The sequence below is a fragment of the Aegilops tauschii genome, chromosome 3, assembly GCF_002575655.3.
Source record: "Aegilops tauschii subsp. strangulata cultivar AL8/78 chromosome 3, Aet v6.0, whole genome shotgun sequence".
NCBI lineage: Eukaryota > Viridiplantae > Streptophyta > Magnoliopsida > Poales > Poaceae > Aegilops > Aegilops tauschii.
Window position 1 is genome coordinate 565,406,590 of NC_053037.3, and position 19,886 is coordinate 565,426,475.

Consider the following 19,886-nt stretch of genomic DNA (forward strand, 5'->3'; position numbering starts at 1 on the left):
AATAAGGCTATGGTGAGCAAACTTATGGCCAAGATACTACAACACCCGGAGATCCCATGCTACAGATGGTTTGCCACAAACTACTGTCAGAGAACTATCTCTTGGGGCAGTCCACAGTGGGGACATGGCTACTTGGCGCTGCTTCAAATCAGGATTAAAACTGGTTCTGGATGCAACCAAATGCGCTACGGGAGACGGAAGCAGCACCTCTTTTTGGTATGACTTGTGGTTGGACTGTGGCCGGCTATACCTGGTATATCCCACCCTTTTCTCCTTCTCTAGTTGCAACTTCTGCACTGTCGCATCACAACATAGCAACGGTTCTTGGAACATCCAGCTCCACCCCAAACTATCCTTCACTGCAACGCGAGAGCTTGATGCCCTGACTAACAGCCTCCACAACATCTTTCTCCAAGAGGGTAAACCAGATGAGAGAGTTCCAATCACAGCCGAAACCAAGCTTTCTACCGCATTTTTTACAAGCTTCTCACTTTTCGGGGTAAGGACTGCCCACTTGCTCTAAGGGGCAGACACGACACCAGAAGCAACATGCTTGCCAAGCATTGGGATAAAATAGCCCCTCACAACGGCTGTGATGTATGCCCAGCGGTGGAAACCATGCATCACATTCTTCTGCGATGCCGGTTAGCTGAGGCAGTTTGGGCAAGGCTGGGACTTCACCAGACAACGATATCATTGGTCGCGGCTCAGGATCTGCTGTGCTCTGAACAAGCAAGAAGCATGCATGGACGCCTATGGCACATACTGTTTGCTGCCTGCTCTGTAATATTGTGGACTGCCAGAAATGCACGGGTCTTTGACAAGAACTCCTGGGGCACTGGTCGTGCCTTCAAGGAGATTGCTGATCTTCTCAACCTATGGAGCATGCGGGCTCGTGTTGAGTCGGATAGAGAGCTACTAGTGCACTGGGCTAGTCTGTTCATCGCTGCTTAAGCTGTACCCCTCCTCCCCCCATGCTTTCTGATTTCTGCTTTCTGATGGTCTGGTGATGGCCAGCTGCGCGCTTCACATCACCTTCATGTAAATGACTTGGGTCATCCGGGCGTTTTTGCCCGTTTTGAATGCATAAGGTAGATAAAGATCTACCTTTTTATTCAAAAAAGACGGAGACTGTTTTTCATCCCTGTTCATCACAAGAAAAAATACTGGCACTGACACTGGGCCCACCGCGCAGTCCAGTACCAGGCCAACGAGAAGGGGAGAGAGAGAGAGAGAAAAAAAAAACTCCCGCACCTCATCTGTCCATCAGCCCCTGTCGCGTCCCCGTCCCGTCCCCGTCTCCCTCCGCTCGCATCACCTCCCCCTCGTGAGCCGCGCGCCCCGCCGCCAAACCCTAGCAGCCCCGGCGCCGACGGAGAGCGGGGGGGCGGCGGCAGCCTCCTGATGCGCAGCCGCCCGCGGGCGCCATGGAGCTCGCCCCCTTCAAGCCCGCGGCCGGCGCCCTCGTCGAGTGGGGCGGCGCGGGCTCGATCCCCGCGATGGTGGCGGCGCAGCAGCAGCAGCTGCACGCGCAGGCCGACCAGCTCCAGCGCCTCGTCGTCGCCCAGTGCCGCCTCACCGGCGTCAACCCGCTCGCCCAGGAGATGGTCAGCAGCTCCTCTCCTCCACTCTCCTCTCCCACCCCGCGTCTTTCTCGATCTGCGCGCCTGTTTTTCCTCTCTGGCGCGGCCAGTTTTGCGCCTGATTGGGTGCCTGTCAAAGCTTAGGTTGGATAGTTCCGGTATCTCCGGCTTATACTTCATTCAGTTTTTTTTCCGGTAGCTGTAGTTGGTTGTTGCTGGCGTGCTGTATGATGTAAATTCCATAGTTCTGCCCAGATTGTTACTGAATTTGTGCGGCTGCGCGGTGCTTTACTACACTACATGTGTTTATTTCTAATATCTAGGCCCTAGTACATCCAGAATATTATGTATTTATTGATCCTGATGACATAGTACTTGTAAAAGCAATTGCCAAAGTTCTGACTTTGAGACAAATGGGAAACCAGAAGGTACGCGCATCTTGGGACAGCGGGATATTGAATATTGAGATCCTAATGCATCCATAATATTATGTACCTTTTGATTCTCATACCATATAGTAGTAGTACTCTGGTAGTAAACGCTAAATCTGTAACTTCGAGACACCGAAAAATCGGAAGCTACACATGTTTAAGGACAATCGGGGTACTGAATACTGATTTCGTAGCTACTCTGATGTTCATGATAGGCTTAGCTAGGCAAACAATTTTCTGTACTTTATCATCTGGCAAATGGAATTGTAAAATAACTTCTCTTTTGTAACTCATGTTTTTCAAGAAACGAACTTTATAAATTGTTTGAATGTATTTGGATATACGTACTTTTGTAATATTGCCAGTTTTGCATGTTTGCCATCTTGCTGTGTCGTTACCTTGCTTTAGACCCTCGATGTATGCTACAATGACCCTCTTGTACCCTTCTCGGAAATGGTTAATCTATTGACTAATCTTAAATTTGATTGTTTCTTACAGGCTGCTGGTGCATTGTCTATCAAGATAGGTGAGTTATTTCTCTGCATCAATTGGATTCAGCTTGGCATAATACATTTTTTGATACATCAGTAAAAACACAATAAACTGACACAAGCATCATGAACTATAATATTGACAGACACTGAAAATTTTATTGGATTTAAGGAATGAAGGTTGAATCCTTCACTCATCACTCATGTCACCGCTGGCAAAATTAGATGACTAGTGCTCAGGCAACAAAGATTTTTTAAAGATTATTGCACAATATCGTAATTATTGCCTGCTATTGAAAGCATTTCTTTTATATCGTTTCAAATTTTGTAGGTAAAAAACCAAGGGATCTGTTGAATCCGAAAGCAGTTAATTCCATGCAGTCACTTTTTGCTGTGAAAGATACTCTTGGCAAAAGAGAAACTCGTGAAATTAGTGCACTTTGTGGGCTTACTGTTACACAGGTCTGCTCTTTTTCTCGCATGTGCTGTTAATCTGTTTGTACCTTTATGTCTTATGCCTGTTTATGTGCTCTTTATACACTTTTCTTATGGTTGGTTTGGAATGGAATTACACCTTCATCTTTTCACCATATACAAGTGAACAATAGCCATTGAACTGGGTTCAAGTTTCAACAGTATCTCTATATTTCCCCCCCTTTTTATTTTAGCTTGATTGGTTGCAATGTGTTTGGTTCCTGTGTCAAACATGAGCTTATGATATCATTTGAATTCCCTTTTCCGTGAGTTGTTATTGACAAGCTCTACCTCAATGGTTATTAGGTAAGGGAGTTTTTTGCAAGTCAGCGTACACGAGTAAGAAAAGCTGTCCGTTTGTCACGTGAGAAAGCACTCAAATTGGAGGCATCCAAGACAGCACTCAAATTGGAGGCATCCAAGACGGCTACCAATGTATGCTCCTTGAACACTGAGCAGACACCTCTTGACATTGAGACACATGCTCAAGTTGTTGAACCTTTGAGTACTTTAGAACCATTGGAGATGTTCCAAAGCTCTTCACAACTAGCGGAGGCCCCTCAGAGCTCTCTACAACAGCCAGAGGTCCAGCAGTGCACTGCAACCCCAATCCCTATCACCCCTACGGGATCAATCCAACCAACTGATGCTAAGATTAATCCAGATTCTGTTCAAAAGGAAACCAAACAAGAGGAAGTTGCCCCTGGTGTTGAGTCAGAAGATAAAAAGTTTTTGGATAGTATATTTGCCCTAATGCAGAAGGAGGAAACATTCTCTGGACAGGTCAAGTTGATGGAATGGATTCTTCAAATAAATAATGCTACGATTCTTAGTTGGTAAGATATAGGTCTTATAGTATGTACAGAGCTTGAAATGATTATATCATTCCTAGCTTCACGTTTCCAAGAACTGTGCAGGTTCTTAACAATGGGCGGTTTGACTATTGTCTCAACATGGCTGAGCCAAGCAGCTACTGAAGAGCAAACAACTGTCATTCTTGTCATTTTCAAGGTTCTTATTTGTGCCATCTGAGCATGTATGTATATGTGTATAGCATGTATTTTGAACTATCATCTCATTGCTGTAGGTGCTTCTTCACCTCCCACTACATAAAGCTTTGCCAGCCCACATGTCAGTTGTATTGCAAACTATTAACAGATTGCGGTTTTATAGGACACAAGGTGTGTAGAAACTGCCACAAGACTTACATTTGTATTGCATGATCTTTGACATCAGAAAGACAATTTCTAGTTTGATAATGTTTCAACTTTCAAAGGCCTAATCATGTTGTTAATTTCTATATTTGCTTCCCCAGTACAGTATTGTTGAGAACTTGAGATGGATTTTTCCATCAGAATTAGTTCTAGCATTTTTTGCTTTTCTTATTGCACAGCTGTATGAACTTATGCATTTATTGATTTTCTTAATTTCCCGGGCTGCTTACTAATACATATCTGATTTTTGAAGATCAGACATATCTGGCAGGGCCAGAAACCTGCTCTCCAGATTGAGTAAAGTGCTCGTACGGAGTCAGGCATCGAAGAAACCTCAAAAAGATTTAATCTGTAAACAAAGGTGAGTTCCACATTGTTTGCTATTACCTTTTCTCTAGGTTTCCATTGTGGTAATTTATTTTCTATTACAGGATAAGTGAAATTCTCCACGATGAGTCCTGGAAATCTGAAGTTGATATTACTGTAAGTATTTAAGCAATGATATATATATATATATATATATATATATATATATATATATATATATATATATATATATATATATATATGCATGGGTAGATTCACATGTTCTGCAATTTAATCGCTGTGTTCTATCAGGAGGAGATCCTTGCCTTGACTGAAGGTGCAAGTGAGAGCAGGTGCGTTTTTACTTCTCACTATGGTTTCTTCTTTGAATTAGTTTAAACTGTAGTAATGCTAAGTGATTTTCGTTACCTCTATTTTGTTTGGTAAATTTTTGTTTGACTTGGTCTGTGTGGCATTGTGCAGAAAGCCTGAGCCCAAGAAAACTCCACTGCTGCTCACTGCTTCTGCTGATGAGTCTTATAAAAAGAGTCCTGTGCAGACAAGTATCCTTTTGTTATGTTTAAGTTCACCACTACCAGTTTTACTTCTCTTTCTGAACATATTGTTATCTGTTCCTGTGTATGATATGCTATTATAGGATTTTTTTTCCAATCACATTCATATTATAGTTCATCCTTAGCAAATAGTAGTGTCTAATTAACTAATCTGTACTAAGATATGGTGGCTTTGGTAGTTTCATCAGTATCTTGCACTTCTTACATAAGGACCCTTTAGGAGTTTCTCAATTTTTATTTTGTCCCTAGTTGGTGTGTGTTGTGTCTGGTTATATTTTTTTTAATAATATGTCTTGTTAAATTGGTATTACTAATAGCTTCCTTTTCAGTTTTCTCTTTAGTTACAGCCTGTGGACATATAGGTTTCTCCAAAGGCAGTGTTGCTGTCTATTCTTGCTTTAACTGTGTAAATTGGATGGTTCATGAATAAATATAATTAAGTTTATAATTGTGCATGTAGACTTCATATTGGTTATTACTCATTATGATTGAGGTCATCTTCAAATTGAATTTTTTACTCTGTTACTTCAGTTATATTGACATTTATCATATCTCAAACTGTGTGTGAATTTCCTTAGCTAATTTACAGAGTCCAAGGAAAGAAGAAAAGTTCAACTTGTAGAACATCCAAATCGGAAAGCTGCCGGGAAGAATGCTCATTCGGCAAGGGGCATATGTACAAATAATAGCAGACCATTATCTGCAGATGATATCCAAAAAGCAAAGATGCGTGCCATGTTTATGCAGGAGAAGTATGGCAAGGTTGACACAAGTAAAGTGTCTGATAAACCTGAGATGACAGAAAATAAAAAACCCTCTGGCTTGGTCAACTCGAATGAGCCTCCTATGCCCAGAAGTCCCCTCACATCAACTGCTAAACAACCTGTTGACCCAAGCCCATCAACTTCTATACAGAATGCTGTACCTTTGTCTGATAATCCAGAAATCCTGGCCACTCCGAAGCTAAACATAGCTCCCAGTGAGACCCCCATAGAGAAATTGGATTCCAAGAGGGTTCATTGGCAGATACCACCAGGTATACCTTTGCTTTGTGCTCCCTCACTTGCCCAATTTCTTAAGAGTGTTGGGTCTATCCGAGTTCAATAAACTTCTTTGGACAACAAGAACCAGTGAAGTCGTATGGTTAATGGAGTGTTCGGCGGCTTAAAAACTTGGGAGTGCATTGTCTTTTATTTGTAACAACACCCCAAGCTTTTCCGAATGGCGTAAACCATAGCTTATATCAGGTTTGATCTCCAAAATCAATATATGGAGATGAATCACCTTCAGTTGAAACTTGAAACGGAGAAAACTGCACCTCAACATACATTTTGTGTCACACATACCTTTTGTTTGATCTCATGCACGCCAGTTATATGTGCATTTTCAACGCTATGAATAACTCATCTAAGATGTACATTTGAACCTAAGATGGGTAATCGAATGAAGGTTATCCAAGACACAGGGTCAATGTTGTGTACAATTTTCTGCAATGGCACAGGAAATTAACATTTATGGTTTCCCATGTATCATATGAACATGCGTGTAGTACCATGCTTTCAGGCTGCATCACTAGTTACTTGGTGTACTTGTAGGAAGTATGCTGAGTAAATCCACAACGGTTTATACTTGGACCAATGTGTTTATACAGTTCCTGAGCATATCGATCTGGAAGAACACAAATAATGACGAAAGTGGATCATGTGCCTGGCATAGCATGTGACCTGAAAATCTGTATCACATATGTCGCATCCAAATTTTTGCTCATTCAAAATTCGTACACAAGATGACAAACAAGTACTGCTCTCAAAGCACATTGAATAGTTGTGGTTTGGCCTGGCACATGCCATGGCGGTGCCCAGTGCGTGTGACCTTCTACACATATATTATGCATCCAGTTCATAAAAAATATCCAGCATAATCCACTAATAGCCACTTTGTGTATTAATGTAAAATTACTTGCTAAAAGCAGTAGACATTCAGGAGGTGTGTTTAACTTCATAATTCGCTATTTTCTGGCAGTTGTAAACTGTTCAATTTCTGTTCTGGGAGTTTGCAGAGCAGATGAAAAGCTCTGGGGTCCTTTGCTTATATCAAATGCTACCCCATGCTGAAGTTACATGACCATCAAGAAATACAATGTTGTTTATTTAAATATAAAATCATGTTGCCTGTTCCTTAATTTGCAGTGCACATGGGGAGTTGTAATGTAAGCGTTCTTATAATTTGGTCTTATTTGACCTGCAGCTGTTGTTGTGTGACTGACTGACTGTGGTAGGCCTACCTGTTTCTGTATCAGAAGCAGCCACTTCTTGGCCCTTCGAATTTTGATACTTATTTGCAGCGAAATACTCCCTCCGTTCCTAAATACAAGTCTTCTTAGAGATTTCAATATGGACTACATACGGAGCAAAATGAGTGAATCTACACTCTAATATACGTCTATATACATCCGTATGTAGTTCATATTGAAATCTCTAAAAGGACTTGTATTTAGATACGGAGGGGGTTCATATTACCTGACACTTGACATTGACGTAAATGGGCTACCTAGCGATTTTGTTCATTATTACTTATCATACAAACAACTCGGCTCACTAGGAATCCCAGAGATACCATTATGCTGTTGGCGATTGCTGTTTCAACAACTGTTAAATAGAGAAGCTGTGAAATTGAGTTTAAAATAGCTGCGAGTTTGATAAATAAAGGAACTAAACTGAGGATCTTGTTAGCCAAACCTTAACATGAAGAAGCAACGGGTTGAATGATGTGATCCAGCTATTTTAGCCAGTTGAGGTTAAATACAAGGAACTTACCAATTGATACCATTGCGTTTTGCCTGCTGCAGAGATTAAAATGTTCTTGCTTTTTTAACTTTCTAAATCTAATATTTTATAAGGCTGTTACCTGGAACATGACCTATGCTCTATTGGTTTATCTGTTCATTGTTTGAAGTTTATTATCTCCTATTGCAGAGGTGTGGATAGACCCCTCGTGGAGTGTTAGTGCTGGGGAAAACAGCAAGGAGCTTGACGTTCAGGCACAGAGAAATCGACGTGAGAAGGAAACCTTTTATGCAAGTCCAAAGGACATTCCATCGAATCCCAAGGACCCATGGGATTTGGAAATGGACTTTGACGACAGCCTGACCCCAGAAATTCCAATTGAGCAGCCACCAGATGCTGACACTATGGAGGTGGATGGCGTCGGAGCTGCCCCTCCAAACATGGTTGTTCCTGGTGAGATCCAGCAAGTTGGATCAACCTCGTCATCATCTCTGACAGTCAGTGCTGGTGCAAATGGTGCAGCTTCTGAGCCAGATCTTGAGCTGCTTGCAGTGCTGCTCAAGAATCCACAGCTTGTATTTGCTCTATCATCTAACGAGGTGGGGAACCTGCCAACCGAGCAGACCGTCGCGCTCCTTGACATGCTGAAGCAGACTGGCCTTGGACTTTCGGAGCTGGTCAATAGTCTGCCCAACGGTGCTGGGGTTCCAAACAAGCCTGAACCCGTCCCTGAAACTATCCCTACTTCACTTCCATCACCGACTCCTCCAAAAGATCTTCCAGCAAGTGTTAGTCTGCTGGCTCTCTTTTTCTTATCTTTTTCCAGTGTCAAGGCTGTCACTCTTTGTTCATGTATATATGTATGTTATCTTTGGCAGGTGGGCTGGAGATCTGATTTTCCGACGCATGCGAGGGCTCCAAACTCGCAGCAGGCGCATCTACCAAATAATGGAAACACACCTTTTGCAAGCGAAGTGCACCAAAGCTTCTCAAATGTTGTTAGTCCGTTGCCTTCACAACCCTATACTTCAGTTTCTGCCTTGCCGGCACACATCCAAAGTAACGCCCCGTCTTTACAATCTCAGTCGGCGATCTCAGTAAATTCGCTGACTCAGTATGCTGCGCCCGTGAATAACATGCTGGATAGAACTTTGGTACACCAGCATACCCAGCCATATGGCTTGGCGTCTGATCATGCTGCAGTGGCCATCCATCAGCAGCCAGCGGTAAATAAACCAGCCCATGAATTTCAGAACATGTCAAACTCCGGTCTAGCACGTTCCTTGACTCCCGAGCCGAATGCCGCAGCTTATGCGACATTCCCCTGGCAATCTGGTGCTGCTAATGTTGTCAGCACTGGACGAAGTACAACACCTGATCAGTGGGCCGACCGCGTAACCAATTCATTTAATGACGCGTCAGCGCCCTATCTTAACCAGAGTGCTTACAGCAACCAAGGCTTGCAGAGCACATACGATGCCTATGGTTCTTCTACGTCAGCCTCATCCCAGGGACTGAACAGAAATGGTTACATCCAAACGTCAGAGTACCAGATGTCGGGGCGTAATGTTCGCCAGCGACACTCGCTATCCCCTGAGCCAGGTTCCGCTAGAGTGTATGGCGGCACGCAAGGGTACATTCCGGAGTCGTCGAAGCTGGGGAATTATGGGCAGCAGAGCTACAATCCTCCTGTGGCATCAAGGGACTGGAGTTCTGGGCAGCAGAGTTACACCCCGGCTGAACCATCAAGGGACTGGAGTTCTGGGCAGCAGAGCTACACCCCGGCTGAACCATCAAGGGACTGGAGTTCCTTGCAGCAGAGCTACACGTCGGCTGAACCATCAAGGGACCGGAGCTCCGGGCAGCAGGGCTACACCCCAGCCGAGCCTTCAAGGCAGTGGAGCTCGGGGCAACAGAGCTACACTCCAGCTGAACCTTCAAGGCAATGGAGCACCGGACAGCAGGGCTACACTCCAGCCGAGCCTTCAAACCAGTGGAGCTCCGGGCAGCAGGGCTTCACCCCAGCTCAACCTTCAAACCACCGGAGCTCCGGGCAGCAGGGCTACACTCCAGCCGAGCCTTCAAGGCAGTGGAGCTCGGCGCAGCAGGGCTACACCCCATCCGACCCTTCAGTGCAGCAGGGCTACACCCCCGCCGAGCCATCGAGGCCGTGGAGCACGGCCAGCCAGGGGGCCCAAAACCCTGACACATCAAGGCAATGGAGCGGTGCAGGGAAGCAAGACTATTACGCTCCGAGCGACGGCCGGAGCCCGTACGACCAGCGCCGGAGAAGACGATGGGAGTGAGTTGTACATTAGCTAATTCTTTGGGTGGCTCCCTCCCTGATTGTGTGATGTTCGATTCGTTAACTCTAGTCTCGGTGATTGGCGCCGAGGCCATCAAGAAAAACTATACATCATGTAATGTCAGTAGTAGTGGTTGTAGCTGCAGGTGGATGATGGAGAACAAAGGGAAACAGGAAACTTATAGTAGAGAGGATAGGCATGCATCCAATGATAGCCAAAAATTTCTTTTCGCCGCGCGCGCGCGGCTGCCGTATTGGGCGATCTGTCTCCGTCTTGGGCGTCTTGCGCATTTCGTGTGTGCTGCGAAGGGAGGGGAAAGAAAAGAGGTGGCGCGTGGCATCCAGCAAAAGTTACCTTGTTCTTTATTCGCATCGTCAGTCAATTAGATTCTTGGCGTTTTCATATCTTTTGGCTGTTGTGTTTTATTTCCAAATTCCTGAAACAAAGGAACAGAAAAAGGATATTTGGATAACCTGCGAACGTCAGATTTTTTAGGTATGGCAAGCCGAGCATATTTTGTGGCAAATTATGTTGGCACGAAGATATCAATTTCCTTTAGCAAACACAGATGGCGGATATATCGTGTACAGTTCTTTACCAGGATTTGTCGTGCCATATAAACATTTGATTTTCCGTGCTTAACCAGCGAACGTCAAATTCTTAACAATTTTGATAAAAAGTATATAGGTTAGTGTTCAATGACATCTTTATACTACATGAACGATTAAAATTGTGTGTAGTAGAAACGTAAGATTCTTTCGTGAGTGATTAGAGTGGATACAAATGTTCCTATTGAAGGTAGTGCAAATGAATCCTAAGAAAAGACATGTTTGATTTAGGTAGTATATAATCTGGTACTCTGTCTGTAAAGAAGTATAAGAGAGTTAGTGATCTATAAATCAAATATTGCCTTTGGAGGAGCTCGGCTTTGAAAAAAATATCAAAATTCCTCAAATTTCATATTTTCTACATTTCAAAAAATTCTGAAAAATGCAGATATACATGGAGAAATAACACACATTTGTGTAAATTTTCAGGGCAAAATACGTTGAAATGAGAGCTGTGAAAAAAGTCAAATCTTGGGCTTTTAAACATATGATACTATTCATCCTCCCAGGCTATGAATTTGTCTTTTTTTGTACAGGTTTTTTTTCAACGTATTTCATCCTGAAATTTTACACACATACACATAACATCCTTATTTATTTACACAATTTTTTTTTCAGATTTTTTGAAACCGAAAAGTTTGAATTTTGATTTTTTTTTTAAAAGGCATCCATGAAGGCCGAGAGCCAAACGTCCGTTCTCTCTATAAATGCTCTTATATTTCTTTACAGAGGGAGTATATTATAGTGTGCTTACACAAAGATCCATGTCCGTCCTTAATTTAACACATACATTAAACAATAAACTAACATTTTTTCGAGAAAACTTTCAATCTATTCTTCAATTGTCAAAGTAAAAATTACATCCAGGTCCATAGACCACCTAGCGACGACTACAAGCACTGAAGCGAGCCGAAGGCACGTCGCCATCATCGCTCCTCCCTCATCGGAGTCGGACAACTATTGTTGTATTAGACAGTCAGGAAGTCGTTGTGCTAAGGCTCATAGGACCACCACACTAGGACAACAACCGCCGCCGATGAAGAGAATCATAGATCGGAAGGATCCAACCTGTAGACACACATAGGTAGACAAACAAAGACCGGATCAAGACGGCTCCACAGAAGACAAATTCCGACCGGATCCCATGAGATCCGCCAGAAACGCACCTTCACACGCCCTCCGACTATGCTAAAGGCATCGCCAGAACGGGGGCTAGGCAGGAAGGACCTTATTCCATCTTCAAGAAGCCGCCGCCACCTCGTCTTCTTGAACATGCCACAAACCCTAACAGAACTAAAAACACCTAAAAACGGAGCCCTCCCGCTGGCAAGTGTCGGGATCCACCGCGGCTCCATGGTCCAAGGATCATAGGAGACTAGGTGGACCGGTGGGGGCGCCGGTGAGAGGCAGGAAAACCTAGATGAGAGTTTTCACGAGGGAAGGAGGAGGATTACGAGGGAGACACGCACCTCCGTGGGTTCCAGCCCACAAGTGCAGAATTATTGGGGTGCGGCACCGAATAATCTTATCCACTAGATTATGATGAACTGACGGCATGTATGTATGCAACTTGGTGGACGGTTCTTCTTGGTCACTGAGAAATAGCAGCTGTTCCAACAAGTTACAAGAACGGTTCCTTTTGCCATCTATAGGTAGGTACACACACGCGATCGAAATGAGATTTATTTCACTAACCATGCATGTATCCATACATGGTACTACTACTCCCTTAGTTGCACTGAATGCTGCTCCTGTGTGGTTGCAGAGACGACGACATGCCACAGTTCTGTGTGCAGCAGCAGTAGGTCATGAAGGGGAAGGGGGCGCAGTAGCCCGCGTCATACCCTTCCGCCCGGCACGGCTTGTTGCAGGTGCCGCGCTTGGCGCACAGCCCCCCGTGCCACGTCTCGCTGATCTCGCCGCAGATGATGTATCCGGCTGCACCCCATCACCATCACCAGTTGCCACGATTAGCCAAGAATTATGATCAATCAATCGAAAGAATGAATGAAGAAAAGAAATTATTACTACGTACGAGGGTGCTCAGCAACCGAGTCAGGGATGTCCCGAGCGCAGTTAGCCATGGCGATGATCAGCAGACACACACTCAGCTTCATTAATAAGCTCTTCTTCATCGCCGACCACGCTCCCATGGCCATGGCCTATGCCTATGCCTATGCTTTGGTTGCTCCTCCCCCCTTCCAATATCCGCATATATAGTCTAGGGGTTCAGAGGTGCAATAATGTGTTAGATTTATCCCACCATATAGCTCTTTCCTTATGGCTACAACATTAGCCTTCTCAAATCACACGTTGTCATAGCCAAATTTATTTCATAAGATATCTATGGCTTACGTACTACTCCCTCCCTTCCTAAATGTAAGTCTTTGTAGGGATTCTACTAAATGGACTAAATACGGAGCAAAATGAATGAATCCACATTTAAAATGCATCTATATACATCCGTACATAGTTTATAGTGAAATCTCTATAAAGACTTATATTTAGGAACGGAGGGAGTACATCATTCCCTTAGGATATATTCACATGTCCCGTTTCTTGTTTCTTGCAGACTACAAAGACGTGTATGATGTTTGACAAGGTCAAACATTGTACGATGTATCCCGAGCATTCATCTTATAGGTACGAGATATATGTTTGTCGGATAGTGTGGGTAACATCTATCTATCTATCTATCTATCTATCCGTCCGTCCGACGGTCGGTCTGTCTATCTATGTCTATCTATTCTATCCTTTATCTATTCTGTCTGTCTATCTATCTATTTATTTATTTATCATTATATACTAAAAGCAAAATACAGTGTCTCATAGAGGTATCACATTAAGTCACACCATCCAAATTAACCTAATCATTGATTCTTAAATTTGTGGCTAGACTTTCATGTAGAACTATTAGTCATCTAACCATGTCAATGTAATCAGCTTCATGATTTATATTGATCTACTGTATATACTAAAAGCAAAATACAGAGTATCATTGAGGTACCAAGTTAAGCCACATCATCCAAATTAACTTAATCATTGGATCTAAATTTATGGTTAGATTTACTGCAAGATTATTAGTCATCTAACTGTATCGGTGCAAACATGTTCACGATTTGTATTGAGAAGGTTATATTCATATATGGATGTGGTTGATCAGGTGTGGAAACGGCTTACCCGAAAGACGTATCTATTTAGTAAAATATAAATCTAATTATATTGTAAAAGAAAAATACAGGGTCTGATAGAGCACTAGTGTAGAACCAGGCTATACCACCGGTTCGTAAGGCCTTTAGTGCCGGTTCTGTAACCGGCACTAAAGGGTGGGGACTAAAGGTCCCCCCCTTTAGTACCGGTTCTGAACGAACCGCTGCTAAAGGGCCACCACGTGGCACAAGCCAGCGCGGGGGGCGGGGAGACCTTTAGTACCGGCTGGTAACACCAACCAGTACTAAAAGTTTTGGGGGGTTTTAGGTTCAGGATTTCTTGTTCCTTTAATTTTATGTTTTCCATTTAATTCTTTTTCATTTGCAGGTATTTTACGATACTACATATTGCACACGTTATGCATATATATAAATAGAATTTCTCGTAGAACCGATCATATATATAGGAGTAGGATTTTCTACAAGTGCTTGCCACAGAACTAGTTAAGGGTTTCAACTGTGCAAAAGTTCTCAAAAATTCTGAAAAAAATACTGAACCAACACACCTATAATATAACATGATCCAACGAAGGGATTAAAAAAATACGACTGTATGTGTCTTGGACAAAAAAACAAATAGTTCAGTATATATTTATGTCGTAGTGAGCTGAAATGCTTATTATTTTTGCCGAGGACACATAGATGCATATTTTGACAATCCCTCCGTTGGATCATCTTATTACATTAGAGAGATGCTCCCATATTTATTTCATATTTTTTGATAACTTTTAATCCGTTAAAAGTTTAGCGACCCTTAACTAGTTCTGTGGCAAGGGTTTTGGGTTCAGGATTTCTTGTTCCTTTAATTTTGTGTTTTTCATTTAATTCTTTTTCATTTGCAGGTATTTTACAATACTACATATTGTACACGTTATGCATATATATAAATAGATTTTCTCGTAGAACCGATCATATGATCGGTTCTACGAGACCGTAATAATAGTTATTCTTCACCCCCCTCTATTTTACCATCAATGCACCGTAATTTTACGTTCCGTAAGTTTTGTCTTATTTCCGACATAAAAAGAGACCGTAATAATATATATAATCATCGTAAAAAATATTTCATGTTATGTAAAATTACAAACGTAAAAACATAGTGTAAAATACACATAAACTGCAAATTTTCTTGCCTTATGACCTATATTTTTATTTTTTATGCCAAATTTTACGTAGTGAATCAATAGGAATGTAACTATTTGAATACTAAACGTAATTTAATTATGATATGATCGTAAGATTACCTCGGGTGAAGAATAACTTATTCTGCACCCTGGATGATGAATAGTAACACTATATATATATATATATATATATATATATATATATATATATATATATATATATATATATATATATATATATATATAGGTAAAATGTTTGGGACACCTAGTTCGGATCTGACCCGCTAATTCATTTTTTGCTTACAAATAATCAATACTACCTTTCAAATAATTCACTTTCCTTTTGTACTTGCATGCACTGCCATTGATTGTTGATTGGTTTTCAGAAAATGGCATGTTATTGATTCCCACATAAACAATTTCTTTCCTTAAATACTATAGTATCGTTAAAAAAGGCGAAAAACTCATATTTGGGTACGTAAATATATACCCTATGATTTTTTTCATTTGGGTACGTGTATATATACCCTATGATTTCCCTTAAATACTATGGTTTTTATTTGGGTACGTATATATATACCCTATGATTTTTTTGCGGATACTCTATGATTTATTCTAGGTATTAGATGTCTTTCCTTAAATACTATAGTATATACCCTATGATTTATTGTAGGTATTTGATACCTACAAGCGTATCCGATATATTTGTAAGTGAATACTTAAGTTTTCGCCAAAAACAAACAGTGCATACTCAAGATATATCTGTAAATACTCAATGTGAAATTTGTTTATGTCCTTTTTATGAGTGAATTCATGTACGTAAACTAAATACCTCGACAAATGATACTTACATTCGTATCGTTAAAATCATCCATACAACATACCTGATGGTGATGTATCTGATGTATGATAATAGAGGAATCATAACCACAAAAAGTACGGCTACATACGAAAAATAATATGTATTATCCTAACATAATTTGTGGGTATATACCGTAACACAACTAGGTATCATAGAAAGAGAAACCACTTTTCGTACATTCACAACAGAGAGAGAAAGTGGCAAAATCCACAAATCTTTTTAAACGACACAATGGCAATATGCGTAAAGTGTACAGCGTCTAGTGTTTCACATGTACATGGATCTTCTAAAGGAAGTGTTGGTGCATGCATCCTAATTAATGCCTACGTCCAAATTAGAGCAAGTAACCGCTAATTAACATATAGTTAAATGGAATTAATTAGTACGTTGCAATAACTTTCCAAATGAAATACTGCAAACGGTTAACGGTTATACCCGTTAGTGTCTATACCTGTTACAACGGCACACATCCTAATGCAATCCAAAGGTAGACAAATAAGGAGCCTGGGCACCTAGGTGTCTCAAATGGCCGTCCTATATACAATGTCTCGCACCATCCATTCACACATACACATGTATACATATACAATTTGGTATATACAATTTCTCCTACATGGAGGCATTACTTTGGTAGCGGGTAATGATATTCTCCTTTGGGATCTACGACCTGGTCGAGCAAAAATCCCGCTATTTCCTCTTGAATTGCTCGTACGCGATCCTCCGGTAGGAGCTGATCCCGCACCTCATCAACTTTTAAGAAGAAGATCAATATGCATATATTTGTTGTGTGATTAGATATTGGTGATGATGTAAAAATTATGAATAGTGTTCTAGCAAACGTACCTATAGCTGTCTATCAGATGTGCTCCTTTCGGACCCCATCATGCGAATGTTCTCGTAAACGTAGTACGCACGTAAATCATTCCCCAGCGCCTGCCTCATGGCCTTTACGAGAATAGAATTTCAATCAGATAATACTTAATCAAGCATGATAATTAATGGTATTGAAACTAGAATCAAAGAGATGGTAGTTAGTTAGTACTACTTAATTACTTACCCTGGATCGATACCAAAACAACTTTTGTTTCCATTTGCCTGGAACCATTTTGATGTACTTTTGCCAAGCCCTGCCCGCCGGCAAACAAAATAAATAAAGGAGTTATTAATTAGTTGATATCAGGAAATGACGAACTAAAGAGGCCGACATATACTTCAATAATGATTGAAATTACCTGTCGATTATCCCCTTCACGGTTGCGTAGTCACTAGATTCTTTAAGTAGTGAGTCTAGTACTTCAACTTTTCCTTCGTCAACTCGAATGTCTAACAAGATCTAGTGGTAACTGCATGCGCATATGTTTGCATGTATAAAATAAGCGGGCATGTGCATAACACTCATCAACTACCCTAAACCCTATACAATTATTAATATCTAGCTAGTAATTAAACAAAAACAGAATTTATAGTATAATACAGTGTGACTCACCGGAAGTTGTAAGGAAGTAGTATATCTGCATTGGTATTGAGGCGCTTCAAGAACTCTAGCATGTTTTTCTCTACGTCGGCTTGATACCATTCATATGACCACGTGTCTTCATTAATGGTATTTGGGTCAATGAACCTAATGCCATAGCGTCCAACTTTTTTCATTTCATAGATCTTCATCCTGTGCATAATACCAAAAAATAATATAGTGAGGATAATTACAGGTAATATAATGATCAACAAGAGCACTACAGCTAGCTTCAGACTTAAATTACAGAAAAAATCACTTACAGACAATAGCAACTGACGATAGATTTGTCGAGTGCGTCTTGATTGAATAACTAAAACAGTTCTGAATACTCAACAGACAGAGCTAGCTGATGGAAGTAATGTTCTTCCTTGACTTCCACCATGCGGGAGTCTCGATTGTTGGTCTTGGTAATTTTCATGTACCATTGATGCAATTCATACATTCTTGTTGGGAGCTTCTTGACCTCCTCAGGCTTGACCAGAGGTTCACCGCAGACATATTTCTGTTTTAGCTCCTCCTCTTTAAAAGTTTCCATGGGCTCCAAGCCTAGGAGTTGTTCTACAGTGCATCCGATCTCTTTAGCATGCCTTATATGGTTGTCGGTTATTACCAACTGATCAGCGCCGGTACTCGCATGTGTTGGCTGACGCGGTGGCGGACTTCGAGGAGGAGTCGGCTGACGCGGTGTCGGTAGCCTTGGAAAGATGATGCAATCCTTTCTCCATAGGATGATACGATGTTTGGCCTCTCCCAGTGTGTGCTCATCGTCACCTTCAGGAATGTCAAGCTCTAGCCCCGAATATTGGTCCACCACTTCATCAACCACAACACGAGCATAACCAGCTGTAATCGGGTTACAATGGAAGGTTGCTTCGGGGGAATTTGCATAAGCAACAGCGTCCGCCACCTTCATGGATATGTTCTTTATTTTGAAGTGTAGCTCACAATTAGTGTTCTCCATGATGTCATCCACAGGGTATCTATCCAGCAGCTGTGCCTCGCCTGGGGCAGAACCCATGCCGCTTCTCAGCATGGATGGGACGGTGCTATCCAATGCTGGATCATGCGCTAGCTGCTGCTACTGCTGAGACCCCCTTTCTTGGCTAACTGAGTCGATTTGCTGCTGCTGCCACTGGAATTGGAGTGCCAACTCCGCGTGCTTTGATTCTAGGCCTTTAAGGCGTTCCGCTTCCTGCTTCCTGCTGTCTACTCCTCCTCCAGCTTCCTCTTCTTCTCCTCCTCCATATTCCTTCTCGCACGGCTTCTGTAGTCGATGTTCCAGTCCGCAAACCTCTCATACCACGGAACAATGCCTTTGCCTCATGTTCTTCCCGGGTGTTCAGGATTTCCCAAGGCGCGCGTAAGCTCGTCGTTCTCTCTGTTGGGCGTGAACACCCCCTTTCGAGCCTCTTCTATTGCAACAAGTATCTTATCTTCGACTCCTTTAAGACTTGCCCTCTTCGAAACCTTGCTTGTCTTCGGGTCCAACGCCCCCCATGCGCATAGAACCAAGTCCTGACCCTGGGGGGCCAGCTCTTAGTAACTGGAGTGACCCCTGCATCCACCATCTCTTGCTCAGACTTATACCACTTAGGCATTGCCACCGCGTAGCCACGTGGCCCCAACTTATGAACTGCTCCTTTTTTGCGGCATTGGCCTTGTTTACTCTCGAGCGTTCCTTAGATAATTCCGATTCCTTGAATTTCACGAAATCGGGCTAGTGCTCTCTTTGCTTTTCCAGTGTTCCCGTGAATTCTGGAGTCTTCTTCCTCCTTCGACGTACTTGGCCCATATAGTTTTCTTGTGGTTGTTGAATGCAACTGCCATCTTCCTAAGAGCAGCGGCCTTCACTTTCTGCACATCTGCATCTGTAAAATGATTTGGTAGGGTGATGACCCACAAGTGTAGGGGATCTGTTGTAGCCTTTTCGATAAGTAAGAGTGTCGAACCCAACGAGGAGCAGAAGGAAATGATAAGCAGTTTTCAGTAAGGTATTCTCTGCAAGCACTGAAATTATCGGTAACAGATAGTTTTGTGATAAGGTAATTTGTAACGAGTAGCAAGTAATAAAAGTAAATAAGGTGCAGCAAGATGGCCCAATCCTTTTTGTAGCAAAGGACAAGCCTGGACAAACTCTTATATAAAGTAAAGCGCTCCCGAGGACACATGGGAATTATCGTCAAGCTAGTTTTCATCACGTTCATATGATTCGCGTTCGGTACTTTGATAATTTGATATGTGGTTGGACCGGTGCTTGGGTACTGTCCTTCCTTGGACAAGCATCCCACTTATGATTAACCCCTATTGTGTAACAGCCTGATTTTTGGCCCTTTTCTTTTTCTTTTAATTTAATTAGTTTTTGCTCTGTTTTTCTTTTTGGAGTGGTTCCGTGGCCTTGCCA

General features: G+C 42.2%; 1 protein-coding gene across 1 annotated transcript; it reads left to right on the forward strand.

Moving 5' to 3' along the window:
* Window positions 1–1,218: 1,218 nt before the first annotated feature.
* LOC109764845 (homeobox protein LUMINIDEPENDENS) lies at window positions 1,219–10,419 on the forward strand. The gene is made up of 13 exons (XM_020323628.4): window positions 1,219–1,607; window positions 2,513–2,540; window positions 2,837–2,967; window positions 3,286–3,815; window positions 3,897–3,990; window positions 4,067–4,160; window positions 4,452–4,554; window positions 4,625–4,676; window positions 4,812–4,852; window positions 4,983–5,062; window positions 5,664–6,110; window positions 8,050–8,648; window positions 8,739–10,419. Exons 1-13 carry the CDS (start codon window positions 1,428–1,430, stop codon window positions 10,164–10,166), a joined length of 3,807 nt encoding a protein of 1,268 aa, XP_020179217.3. The 5' UTR covers window positions 1,219–1,427; the 3' UTR covers window positions 10,167–10,419.
* Window positions 10,420–19,886: the final 9,467 nt, after the last annotated feature.

Excerpts from the sequence above, each read along its gene's own strand:
- LOC109764845 (XM_020323628.4), top strand. The coding sequence starts at position 1,428 with ATGGAGCTCGCCCCCTTCAAGCCCGCGGCCGGCGCCCTCGTCGAGTGG. Across the intron at positions 3,991-4,066 it reads TCATTCTTGTCATTTTCAAG|GTGCTTCTTCACCTCCCACT; the intron begins GTTCTTATTTGT and ends TCATTGCTGTAG. Across the intron at positions 4,555-4,624 it reads GATTTAATCTGTAAACAAAG|GATAAGTGAAATTCTCCACG; the intron begins GTGAGTTCCACA and ends TTTCTATTACAG.